We start from the raw sequence: 14,097 nt of genomic DNA, 5'->3' as shown, positions 1-14,097 counted from the left end.
GCAGTTTGGGACCCCTTGGGGGATGTCCACCTGCTGGCTTAGGCCCGATCCTCAGGAGACTGAGCCTAAGCTTGCAGTCAGACATCCCTCTGGCAGCCCGGGAGCCCTCGGGGTATGTCCACTTGCCAGCAGGGAGCAGGCATAAGCTGCAGTCGGACATCCTTAGCGCTGCTGAGGAGGCGGGAGAGTCTCCCGCCACCACCGCTGTGCTGGCAGCTGTCAGCCTGGCTTGTGGCTGAGCAGAGCTCCCACTGTGGGAGCACACTGACCACCAGAGGCAGCTCCTGCATTGAGCGCCTGCCCCCTGGTGGTCAGTGTGTGTCACAGTGACCAGTCATTCCCAGTTGTTCTGCTGTTAGGGTCAATTTGCATATTACCCTTTTATTATATAGGATACAGGCCTGGGCACTGGTGGGGGCTGGCTGGTTTTCCCTGAAGGGTGTCCCGGATCAGGGTGGGGGTCCCACTGGGGTGCCTGACCAGCCTGGGTGAGGGGCTGAGGGCCATTTTCAGGCTGGCCACAACCCCTTCAGGGTGGGGGGCCCTACTGGGGTGCCTGGCCAGCCTGGGTGAGGGGCTGATGGCCGTTTGCAGGCTGGCCACAGCCCCTTCAGGGTAGGGGGGGGTCTCGCTGGGGTGCCTGGCCAGCCTGGGTGAGGGGCTGATGGCTGTTTGCAGGTGGGCCACAGCCTCTTCAGGGTGGGAGGGGTCCCGCTGGTGTGCCTGACCAGCCTGGGTGAGGGGCTGAGGGCCGTTTTCAGGCTGGTCACAGCGCCTTCAGAGTGGGGGCGGGGGGGCCCGCTGGGATGCCTGACCAGCCTGGGTGAGGGGCTGATGGCCGTTTGCAGGCTGGCCACAGCCCCTTCAGGGTTGAGGGGCCCTACTGGTTGGCCAACCTGAGTAAGGGCCTGCCTGATGGCCGTTTTCAGGCTGGCCATGGCCGCGGACTGAAAGCAGGTATCTGGGATTTATTTAACTTCTATAATTGAAATGTTGTAGCCTTAAGCTGAGCCCAGGTTGGGTTGCCCCTGGCAACTGAGGCTCCCAGCCCCTCCCTGAGCTGAGGCCACACAGGCTGGAAGCAGGTATCTGGGATTTATTTATCTTCTATAATTGAAACTTTGTAGCCTTGAGCGGAGCTCAGGGCCAGCCAGGAGAAGCAGGAAGCTTGGCCTCCTCCATTGCCAGGGGCAACGCAAGCCTCCTGCTTGCTCTAGTTCTGTGGCCACAGCCATCTTTGTGACGGACTGAGGAGTGATGGTTATTTTGCATATTACTCTTTTATTAGATAGGCTATTATTCCCACTAACATACCTCTTACTTCAAATAAAGACATCTCACCCAACTAGTTCTGGTATGTTCTATGACTGAGCAACTTTGAACAATGTTCCAGGGGTCTGGCAAGTTCAGAATTGTTACCCTGTTACTCTTTTAAAGACTGCTTCTTGTCTTTCAAATGAAAAATTACTCACTTCCCCCATTAACTGTCTTTTTATGATATAGACTAGTTCACAATGATAAAAAATGCATTCATATTTTGTATGACCTCAGTATACTTTTCTATTCTTATATAGTCTTACAATCTAGAATATTTTAAATCTTTTCACTTGCATGAAATTGTATTTCATGCAAGTACTAATTTCAACTCTAAATCATATTATTTTAATAAAGAAAAATGTTACCAGTACTACTAAAGCAAAAATATCTATAGTATCTTTAAATTATTATATTCAATAACTTAAAAATATAAAACTAATGTTTTATGCTTATATTACTCACCAGGATGCCCAAGATGATGTAATTCATCTGAAATTCAATTAAAAAATAGATTAGCTTTAAATAGCTTAAATGCCAATTTAGCACAAATAGTAAGGCTAATAAAAGAAGGTTTTGAGTTATTAAATCATGTTAAAATGTTTCAATAGTTTAAAACTTTTCAAATATATTATCAGAAGCCATGCAAAACTGAATAGGAAAGTATAATGTTGTGGATATCATTTAGGACTTCTAAGCCATTATTACTTTCATTAAGTGACAAAAGGCTAAACAGATTCATTCACAATTTGTTCAAAGTTTTAGGTATTCTGTCCAATTATGGAACAAAAGCAGTCAAGAGCTAGGTCTGTTTGTAGTCTCAATCATAAACTTCTTGAAACTAGTTAATCTCAAATGATCTTTTCTTTTTAAATAAACTTTTAATTTTAGATCAGCTTAAGATTTATAGAACTAACGTGAAGAGAATATAGAATTCGGGTAAACACCCATACACCAGTTCCCTATTTTTAACATCTTATGTTAGGAAGGTATATTTGTCATAAGCGTTAATGTTCTTTTTTGTTCCAAGACCCATTAGGGCACCACATTACATTTGCTTAAGTCGCCATAGGCTCCTCTTTCTTGTGACAGCTTCTTAGACTTCCCTTGCTTTTGATGACCTTGACATTTTTGAGAATTACTGGTGAGGTATTATGTGGAATGTCTCTCAGGTGGGATGTGTTGATGTTCTTCTCATGGTTAGATTGGTGTAATGTGCTTTTGGAGGCACAGTGGTTTCAGAATTGTCAACCTGCACCCCCTGGCTAAAGGACATCATCTAAGCCAATATCATGACATTATAGCCATCTTTGTTATACTATTCATAAGATGGTAGGTAGAACTTATTCTTATATGAGATATAAAATCAATTAATGAGTAGCATGAGCTAGAGTATATGGCTATGTACAATTTCTTTTCCCTTTTATCTTACTGACTTCTCTCATTTCTGATTACTTAGGTCAGTAACATCATGTTCCATGGGTAAAAAAGGTATGATATTATGACACTTTTCATGACATGAGTCAACCCACCAATTATAAAAGGTCTCAATTTTATATATCTTTTAGAAAAAAAAGTTGGGTCTAATTTTTCCATCTGAAATTTCTGGAGTAGTTTCATGGTTGGATTTTCATCTCTAAGTGTTCTGAACAGATTTATTTGAAAATTATTATTTAACAGTGTGTTTGTTACTACAAAAATTATAGGGAGAATCTTGCAGATAAAGAAGCATCACAACAGGTGATAATTTACAAGCATCACCCTGAAGCCAATCAAAACAGCAATGCTGGTTTTATTTATTTATTTACTCTTAGAAGTCTCCAATGTTAGGAAATTTTCAAAATAATGCAATTAGGCAAAAAAGGGGAAAGAAAAGAAAGAGGAGTTGGTTAGTATTTCTTCATGTAGCTTCCCTCAAAAAGGGTCCAAATACGACAGGATTGAAATCGTCTTATGCTAGAGAAATCACATTCACAATTATGTATTAGGATGAAAATAGTACTTACAGTATTTCAGAGTGACACCATAGTGATACAAAGAACAAGAAAACCAGGAAACATAAGATTTAACATGATTTTCTTTTCCCAAGTAGAGCCTAAGGTTATAGTTTAAAGAGGCAGAAATTGAAAAAATACTTTGCTATCCACAAACCGAATTTTGTAAAACAATATGATATCATACTGAGGGAACTTAAGTTTTAAAATTTACTTATTACAACTTATGTACAATGTTTTGGTTAATTAGAACAAATTAGAAACTTATGTTGAAAGAGATTTTCAATTCTCTTTATATATTATGGTAAAGGTGACATGGTAGATGGCCTTGTAGCTTCAAAAATGGGTCATATCAATTTTATATTGAAACAAACTGAGTATTTAATATTTGATAAAACATGTGTTAAACAATAATAATCTGTTCTGAAACTTTTAGAAAAACTACATTCAAAAAGAGGCATATTATCATGGCTAAAGAATAGATAAGAAATCTGAACAAGTCTCCATGACAATATAGCAATCTATATTTTTTCACAATTTTTATAAAGATAAAAATTAGCATTAAGAATTAATTGCAAATGTTTGCTATTCGTAAGATGTTATGCAGGAAGTTTATTTTTATATACTAGTAGAATAGAAAATCAACTGAGTAGTAGTTATTTTAATAATGTGTCAGTTTAGCAGTGTCTGTGGCACTTTACAAACCCTCAAAGACTAAGATACAATATCCTTCGAGTGAAATGATTTCTTATAGCTAGTATTTTTTCCATTACTGCACTCAGTAGGCTAGAGCACGCCACCAGTCCCAAGAGGAGCCAGCATGCAGGATATCTGGTTTCAAACCAAAGATACTACCTTCAGTGCACTCCACTGCCTCATCTGTTCTTCCTTGTTCCAGAGAAAACAAATGTGAATATATTGTAATTCATGATCTTAGGAAGGGCAGCCATCAAGCAAACAGAGAGATAAGTATCACAGAAATATGTTGGCAAACCAACATATGCATCAACACCTCTTACTATTAACAACATAACTATAAATGCATTAAGCTCAAATAAAACAAATTCCCAAATTATGTACTTCGTAATGGGATTGTTGATTGATCATTCTTTCCTTCACATATCTGTGATGTTTGTTTTTTAAAAATGTTTTCTTAAAAATCTTTTTCCATGAAATCAAGTTCTTATAATTAAAGTTTTAATACATTTTTTTTTGCCATAAATGTTTAAAATAAACTGTAAAATTCAAAAATAACCAAAAAGTCTAAATAAAAAACTATTTTTCTAGTACTATCTGGTCATCCTATATAATAAAGAGCTAATATGCTAATTAGACCGAACAGTAGAATGACCATCCGGACGACCTCCCAGATGAAGCCAGGCCTGTGAGGGTCGGCCGAGGCTGCGAGGGGCTGTGAGGGTCGGCCGAGGCTGTGAGGGGCTGTGAGGGCCAGCTGAGGCTGCGAGGGGCTGCGAGGGGCTACGAGGGCCAGCCGGGGCGGTGAGGGCTGGCTGAGGCAGCCGGGCTGTAAGGGCCAAGCTCCTTGCACGAATTTCATGCATCGGGCCTCTAGTAGTATATAAAGCTAGATTATGAATTTAGTATGTGTTCTCTCAAATATCTATATGTACAATGTTAACGCCTGATACTTATCACACCATTAAGTAGAAGGGGGTAATTAGTAGAATTTCCACTGCTTAAGTGTTTTATTTTATATAGTTTCTATTATACTCCATTTGTCAGAACACTGAGTAACACTGCTTACCTATGATGATTTCTACCTTCTTGCTATCTTGACTGTCTCGATCATTATGTACACGACACCAATAGGTTCCTTGATGTTCCAACTCCACATAAGGCACCTATATCAATATCAGAACACACACATTTCCTCCTCAATTTTAATTTAAATTGGCTTGGAGAAAAAGTTACTTTGTATTTTAAAAAATTCTTACAATAAAATTTCAGAATGCTTTAGACAGCTGAATTATTGCCATTCATTAGATTAAGAATAAATTTTAGCAAATGACACAATAAATCCAATTATGATGAGTTTGGTGTAATACTACATTTGACATTTTAGTATAAGCCCTTAGATGTGGGCTGGTGTTATTTTCTGGAAATTTTGCAAATATACAAGTCAATTAATATTAAATAACAAGGTCTTGAAACAAAAATACTGAAAACATAAAAACACCCTCTACAAAGATGAATTTTAATGTTCACCTTAATTTTCTATTATACTGTTTATTTTACTTATTAGAACAAAAAATGCCCCGAAAACCAATTTCATACCATGAATATCTTCTTTGTCTCATGCACTAAGGGTGATTCATTTTTGAACCACTGGTAGTGAGGAATAGGGCTTCCAACAGCAACGCACTGCAGGACCAATGTGCTGCCTGGCATCAGCTTTTGGGACCTTGGTTCAACACAGATTTGCAACTTGGATTCAGAGATGCCATTCGAACTTCCTTAAATTAAAAGAAAAGCATCATTAAACATAAAATCTCTAAGTTAAAAATAAAATTTTCCCCTATAATTTATAAAAGTAAATTAGTTTTCAAGTTCATCCTTCATTTTTACAATCTTTAATAGCAATGTTTCATAAAACTACAGCATTTTTAGAAATATTAAGAAATGGTGTCTGGATAAAAGAATGTGGTGGGCAAATACATTCAGAAAATCCGGAGTTAACAGATTTTTTAAATTGCAGAACTTGTCGAGCTTTCAAAGTGTTAGTATGCGTTGTGCATGTAAGAGGGGAAAAGAGCTTAAGGTGGCTTCCAAATGTGTTTGGCCACAGAATCTCTCTGGAGGGGGCAAACAACTTATTAATATCTTGAGTGACATTCACGTTCACAGAAAGATCTACATTCTTCACTCTGATTTAACTTATTGCAAAAAGGAGTTCTGTTATTAGCACTGAATAAATATGGATGGATAATCACTAGCATTTCCTCCCAAGGCAGATATCAGAAAACATCATTTACTGAACACTCATTGTTACTCTTTAAGTTCCTTGGGGACAGAGGGCTTGTCAATGTTATGCAATACCAGGTCTCCATCATGAAATTCAGTCTCACAAATTGCAGGTGATTAATAATATTTGCTGAATGAATAAGATTGTATTTATAACCACAGTAAATTTTATTACATGCACAGAAATATTCTAGAAAGATAAATAACTCTCTTAATTAATCATGACTATTTTTAGAGATGGTTTATTTATTTAGGTGTAGGAAAGGCTAAACTGAGAGGGAAGAATGAGTCAGGCTAGTAACAAAAGCCTGTTTCCCTCCTATTCTTTTTTTGGGCAAAAATGACAAAGGATATGGTCTTGACTATGTGTGTGAATAAATAAAATAGTGTCTGATGGTTACTCTTTAGAGTAGATTTGATTTTTCCTTGATCAATACCAGTTACTGGACTAAAAAGATGAATGACAAAGGGTAGAAAAACAGTTCAATGAAATGTTTTATTGCAGCAAATGATATACTATATGCCCTTTTATGTCAACGTCCACTCTAGTTTTATTCCACAACACGATTTTTTAGGAGTAATACACATGGGAGAAAAATGTACAGTGTAGGAAGAAACTGTAAAGTGAGCAAAACTGTGCCTGGCTGGTGTTGCTCAGTGGCTGAGTGTTGACCTATGAACTAGGAGGCCATGGTTCGATTCCTGGTCAGGGCACATGCCCCGGTTGTGGGCTTGATCCCCAGTATGGCATGCAGGAGGCAGCTGATCAATGATTCTCTATCATCATTGATGTTTCTATCTCTCTCCCTTCCTCTCTGAAATCAATAAAAATAAATATTTTTAAAAAGTGAGCAAGACTGTATTAGATTTTTTCCTCCTCTAAAACCAGAGACATTCAAATCCAAGTTGGAAGAGGTCATCAGCAGGGCCAGATTGAGAAGAGTTCTGTCATCTGAAGGTATTTGTTTGTGTGTGTGTGTGTGTGTGTGTGTGTGTGTGCGTATACATCCGTAGAGAAGAGAATCTAAGTACACAGGATAAAATCTTAACAACTGCCGACCTTATACTGGGTGCAGTACATATGTGAGCTTTTTGTGATATTTTGATACTTGAAATTATTTAAAAGCAAACATTTAAAATAAGTGAAAATAAGATAATTTCCTTTTCAGCATTCAACTTACTTACCCTGGAAGCTTTCTGTTAGTTCTGTGACATCACACACATCCAGTTGTGACCACTGGCTGAATTCAAAGGTGCAGTTATTATTCACTCGACAGACATAAAAGCCTGCATCTTTTACATGCACTGTGTTAAAAATAAGTTCTGATGCATTTCCATTTGGAATCTGTGAAATAATGACAGAGAACATCAGTGAATGACTCAGCAACACACCTTATAAAATGTGCTGTACAAAATGGATGTCTTTGGAGTTTTGAAAAGCATATCTTTTTTCCAAGATCTAGACTATTTGTTACTTAAAAAACAAGTAACATTGCGAGTAATTCAGGACTGAAGTCTTACGGTCTTCTACAAATTCATTAACTAAAGAGCTTTCTTCCATATATCTTCCCCAAACTCACTAACAGAAAAGTATTGTTCTGCCATCTAAAACTGTGCAATTGTTGGTATTTAAAGAACCCTCAATGTCAACATTTACGAGTAAAGTAGCTGTATGACATGACAAGCACCAAGATGAAGTAGAGAGCACACGGAGAGTTAGGCCTGGCTACTAATTTCAGTTCTGGCCAAATTAGTTGTTAGTACATGAGCAAGTTACTTCCTCTCAAGACCCATGTCCTCATCTGTGAAACCCTGTGAGAGGACACACTTCTAATACAGTACAATTCTTTCAAGGTCGGGGTGGATCAGAGCTATGGGAAGCATATCAGTGATGGGGAGAAATGGCCATCCAAGGGTTTCCCAAGCTTCGGTCCCCACATTAAGGTTTATTTCACCTTTGCTGCCCCCATCAATTTATCAGCACCACCCAACTCTGCACATTGTCATGGAGTTTAATCAAGTGCCTGGTTCTATTATATCAGCTCCCCTGCAAAGTACTTGAGCAAGCTCGGCCTTCTCTCTCCAAACCTCAATCAACTGAATTCAACTCTCTCCCCTCTCAGGACCTGCACCAGCGCATGAGCATTTTGCTGAAGATCTGACCACTGGGGTGCACTAAGCACTGCCTGACGATCCTACCACGGTAAATGCCAGGTTAAGAGGTTTGCTTTCCTATCAGACCATTTATGTATACTTTCTCTCTCCTCAAACCTACTGCAACCCGACTTCTCTCAGCCTTTGACTTCAGACAAACTCTTTCCTCTTCCTGCCACCAAATTGCACACCTATTTACAACTTCTCTCTCCTCTCCTGTAGAAATGGAAAAAGGTGCCTTTATAATAAAGGCTACTTGGGCTTAGGATCTGTGGGGATCCACTCAGAACCCCAGAGTTGGTATAAAGATTAATTCAAGCCGAAGACATTTGGGATTTAACAAATGCATAAATCAGCCTTCTCAGAGCTTCCCTTTTCTCACTAAAAGCAGAAACTTCTGTGAAATGAGGCTACCATAAATTCGCTCTTCAGGGCAGCTTTTACTCACAGGAAGGAGACCCAAGAATGAACCTACAAATCCCCTCTCCAGAGGAGTTTTATGGCCATGAAGAAAATGGAAAGACCACTTGCACCTACACGAATAACCAATGTCACAAACTTTCTTGTCTCCCATTTATTCTTCTATAAATCCCTTTGCATTTCCTTAAGAAACCCACTTGTTCTTCCCAGAGAGGCCTTTTCTTCCTCCTCTCTTTTCCCTACTAAGTCAGGTATATAAGCCTCTAAATCTAACCATTCATGGAGTTACTTCTTTTGTAAGTTCCCATATGAATAAACGTTTTCTCTTTTTCATCTGGATTTTGTCAGTTAATTCACAGGCCTCCAGGGACTGAACATAAGAGGGTAGAGAAAAAGAATTTTTCTCACTGACAGTCCCATCCTCTCTGACCTTGCTCCTGTAATTTTCTCTATGTTTGAGCCTCTATTTCTCTTTTTTACTGTCTCACTTTCAAAAACATACTCTAGTTTCTTGTGTCTTAAATAAACAACAAAAAACCCAAATAGGCCTCTCCCTTGGCCTACACCCCCTCTTAGCAGCACTGAGAATGCTGACCATCCCTTCCTGGTTTTGTACCATCCTCTCCTGGTTTTCTTCTTCTCTCTCTTGCAGATTCTTTAGTCTCCTTACTGGTTTCTCCTCCACTACAGACACTTCAATGTCATCTTCCAAGATATCCAAACTGACTAGCTGATTCATTTGGATGTCAAACAGGCATTTCAAACTTAATCTTGATTCTTGATTTTTCTTCCTAAATCAATCCTCTCCTAATCTTCAACACCTCAGTACATAACATGTCCCCAGATGTTTAACTAAAAAATCCAGGGGTCATCCTTGATCTCTCTTCTTCTTTCCTCCTGCTCTTTTGCCAATCTATGGGGCTTGGCTAACTCTATCTCTAAAATGAACTGACTGACCCACTTGAATCCACCCCTGAGGCCACACCCTGGTCCAAACCACCTCTATTCCAATCTGGCACATGGATTAGATGACTGGTCTTCTTGCTTCCTTCAAGCAGTAAGTCTGTGTTTTAAAAACATAAATCCTATCATGTTATTCCTTCTGCTTAACACCTGTAGTGGCTTCTCACTTTCTATCACCCTGTTTACTGTCCTCACAGCTCTTAGCTAAGAAATTTATTTCTTGTGTACTGTCTGCCTCTCCCTGCTGAGGGTGGCAGGGCCCTGGTGTCAGTGCTCCATCATCAGGCCTCGGAGCACGGTCTGGCACAGGCACATGCTCATCAAGTACTTGTAAACCAACAGCTCCTAAAACAGATTGCAAATGTCAGAACAGTCTGACAAAGTCAGCTCGTCAGAGCTTTCAAGTCTGTTACCACTCTCCAAATCTAAGATGTACTCCTCAGCCCTCCACTTCTGACTTTCTCAAATCAGGATGTAACTTACTAACGATATATGTAATATAGTACTTTTATCCATTATTTCTCCCGCAAAAGTCTTTTAGGAAAATAAAAGCAACTTTGCAACAGAGACAATATGGTAAAATAGTTACCATCTCTTGAAAGCCTGGGCACATAGAACATCCTGTCTATTAAATTCTCACAAGCCCAATGATGAGCATTCACATTGCTGGTAATGATAGCCAGGGTCCAACACGGGCCTGTCTAGCACCAGGGCCTACATGCAGTCTTTTTACTACGGTTCACAGCTGCTCTCCCTTACCTGCGTGTGAGATCTGGAAGGAAAAAATTGTATAAAGCCACACATTGCTTCCAAGGCAGAGTGACCCCATTAAAGGAAAGATCACAATCTTAGAAAGAATCTTTAACTTAGTTTCAGGTTTGCAAATGTAGACCAACATGGGTCAGCCAGACCAGTGAGAACTCCCCAGTGGCAGAGTGGCACAAAGAACTTTTAAGAAAAGAGAATTCCAATATATGATTTTATTTATTATTTTTACTTAAAAATTTTTTTAAATTGATTTCAGAGAGGAAGGGAGAGGGAGAGAGAGAGAGAGATAGAAACATCAATAATGAGAGAGAATCATCGATCAGCTGCCTCTTGCACACCCCCTACTGGGAATCGAGCCCGCTACCTGGGCATGTGCCCTTGACCAAAATCAAACCCAGAACCTTTCAGTTCACAGGCCAACGCTCTATCCACTGAGAAAAACCAGCTAGGGCTATTTATTTATTAAAACATATTTTTATTGATTTCAGAGAAGAAGGGAGAGGGAGAGAGAGATAGAAACATCAATGATGAGAGAGAATCATTGTTAGGCTGCCTCCCACACGCCCCACACTGGGGATCAAGCCCGAAATCTGGGCTTGTGCCTGACCAAGAATCGAACTATGACCCCCTGGTTGGTCAATGCTCAACCACTGAGCCATGACGGCTGGGCTCAATATGTGATTTTAAATTATTTGTTCGGTGGAGCAGGGATACAAGGCTTCCCCAAGAGGAAAACATGCCCCCTTCCAGACTCCTGATTCTATTTCAGAATCTCACAACAGCCTCCATCTTTTGACAATATAATTATGTGGAATACTTAATATTGCATTAGCCTTCCATGCCAGCTTGGAAGTCTTTAAAGAATTTCTATAGCTATGTTAGAATACTCTGGTGATGTTTCCTCTTTGTTCACATTCTTGCTTCAAGTAATCCCTACTTTCCACAATTTTTAGAGTAGAGAATTGGTTTTATTCTTGCTTACAATCTATTTGGAAGACAATTTTGGAATTGCATTACCAAAATAAAGATTCTTGAATACTTCAGTAATAACACAGTAATATCTGTCAGATCAAAATTCTAAAAACATATTGAGCCTAACAATGCTAATTCATTTTCTATCATTCTGTCTTCTTATAATAGAGGAATTAAAAAATACTAAGAAATTACCTCTTTATTCATTTTGAACCATTGATATTGTACAAAAGGATGTCCAGTTGCTCGGCAACACAATTTCACAAACTGTCCAGCCAAGACTGCCTTTGATTCTGGGTTTACAGTGATCTTTATTCCTTAAAAAAAAAAAAAAGTTAAGTAAATAAAGTCACAAAAGAGAGGTTTTCCTTGTTTATATTTCCGAAACAAAAACAAAAAGAAGAAGTATTTTGGAAATAACCTGCATATTCATCCTTGTAACAAATTGCCCATTCACATCCCCCCCGCCACCAGATTCTGGGTTTTTGAAGTTCCAGTCTTTGTAAAACCAGGAGGAAAGAAACTTGCCCACAGAAAACTTTGATCTGTTGTACTTCTCACAACTGGGGCAGAAAACTGTTTGTCATATTTCTTCAATTCTTAGAAATATTTTTTCCACATTCTAACACATCTGAATCAGGATGCACCCTGCAATAGACATCTGCCAGGCAGCAGTCACAACATGGTTTTCAGTGCTGGCTCTTTGAATATTTGGTCATAAATGCACATATGGCCGGAACTTCAATTGAGTGCACTGTTAGTAAGACAAGTGCCGAGTTGAAATGCCACTAAAACTGTTTACAAAAGACATCTGAATTCCAATGCTATGATTTAGTATTAAAATGGCAATTATTCTGTAAGCAGAAAGATACACAACCAGAAGAGCAGGATGTAAATTTGATACAAGTGATACAAACATTTCTCATTTGAGAAATGACTACCAGCATGTTAACTTGGAAAACTTTTGACAGGAGTTTAAAGAAAATCCTGGAGTCAATAATGAAAAGAGACCCTTCCCCACCCTCCATCCCAGCTCTCAATCATTCCCCCTAGGGAAGCCTGCTGCTATGGCACAGGGATGCTCAGGCAGCCCCGAGAGAGGCCCAACCAGTGGGGAAAGAAACGTGGCCTCCTGCCAATAGCCACGTGAACCAACCACCGGAAAAGGGGATTCTCCAAACCCAGCGAAACCCTCAGGCGGCTTCAGCCTGCCCGACAGCGTGATTGCCATCACATTAGAGGCCCAATGGGAGCCCAAGCCACCCGGCAAAGCCACTTCTGGATTCTATACTCAGAAACTGGGTGAGAGAAGAAACGATGGCTGCTACTTGTTTTGGGGTAATTTGTTATGCAACAACAGATAACTGACACAAAAGAAATCAAAGTTAGGAAATTTTACATTTGCCAAGGTTATAACACATAACACTGGGTTGGGTGGCTTTTAGGAAAGAAGGAGAAAAGGTCATCAAAACATATTAAATTGCCCTGGCCGGTTTTCTCAGTGATTAGAGGGTTGGCCCACAGACTGAAGGGTCTCAGGTTCAATTCCATCAAGGGCATGTACCACAGTTGCAGGTTCAATTCCTGGCCCCGGCCGGGACACCAGTGGGAGGCTCCAATCGATGGGTCTCTCTCATGTTGAAGTTTCTCTCTCTCTCTTTCTCCTCCCCTCCCTTCCACTCTAAAAAAAAGAAATCAATGGAAAAAATATCCTCGGGTGAGGATTAAAAAACATATGAACTTAATTTCCTGCACCTACTTTTATTTTCTTTCCTCCTCTATTTTTAATATGATCTCTTGACAGTTTATTTTTCTTCTCAACCTACTAATCCAAAGGAACAAAACAAGATTACAACTTAAGAGGAGTTAGTCTAAATATCAGCAATATTAATACATCAAAAGTACCAAGTTTTCTACGGAAAAAAATCGCAGGTAAGGTAAAATAGGTATGTGAAATCATGCCAGAAAGATACCACGTAAGACCAAAATCCAAAATGAGTAAATATTTATTACTTTTAAGGGTCAGGAGAAACCCTAGAAAATCTTTAGTAAATAGAGTAGAGCCTCTCAAAAAAGAATTTAAAACTTTTGCCAGGGGAGAGTAATTCTTTATATTGAAGCCAAGTTAGCAAGGGTGGATAACATAACAGTTTCTCCGAATCCTGTAATACACGTTTGGTAGAAATGTAAGCCAGCGAATTCACAAAAGTGTATTTTAATGCCAGGAGAGATTTACAGCACAACTTTAATATTCAGAGACTCTGAATTTCAAAGTTTAGGTGAGATAAGAGGAAATAAAGTTGCAACAATAGAAGGGAACAAGTATTATTCTGAAAAATACAGGAATTGTGACTAAATTGGATTTAAAATGTGGATGTCTGATAGCCATCTCAAACCTAGCATGTCCCAACTCCTTCCTGAACAGTGTACCACCCCCCCACCCCCCTTAGATCCTGTGCTCTTCCCCATCACTGGGAGAATGGTTTCCAGCCTACACCCATGTGCCCGATGCAGGACAAAAATTTAGCAG

General features: G+C 39.4%; 1 protein-coding gene across 2 annotated transcripts in view; it reads right to left on the bottom strand.

Moving 5' to 3' along the window:
- The window catches only part of MALT1 (MALT1 paracaspase), a 53,329-nt gene that overhangs the window by 20,898 nt on the left and 18,334 nt on the right, over positions 1-14,097 (bottom strand). Inside the window, exons 3-8 of one of the 2 annotated variants that reach the window (XM_070420375.1) lie at positions 11,763-11,884; positions 7,476-7,635; positions 5,604-5,782; positions 5,074-5,170; positions 4,164-4,196; positions 1,780-1,806 (exon numbers count right to left, since the gene is read on the bottom strand). In XM_070420375.1, coding sequence (XP_070276476.1) covers positions 1,780-1,806; positions 4,164-4,196; positions 5,074-5,170; positions 5,604-5,782; positions 7,476-7,635; positions 11,763-11,884 — 618 coding nt within the window. The remainder of the gene's footprint in view (positions 1-1,779; positions 1,807-4,163; positions 4,197-5,073; positions 5,171-5,603; positions 5,783-7,475; positions 7,636-11,762; positions 11,885-14,097) is intronic. The other variant, XM_070420376.1, reaches the window with a different exon arrangement.

Source organism: Myotis yumanensis, unplaced genomic scaffold (assembly GCF_028538775.1).
Source record: "Myotis yumanensis isolate MYYU_CA2020_CCGP unplaced genomic scaffold, mMyoYum1.0.hap1 SCAF_7, whole genome shotgun sequence".
Taxonomy (NCBI): Eukaryota; Metazoa; Chordata; class Mammalia; order Chiroptera; family Vespertilionidae; genus Myotis; species Myotis yumanensis.
Note: the sequence above shows the minus strand (reverse complement) of the source record. Positions and strands in the feature narration are given on the sequence as shown.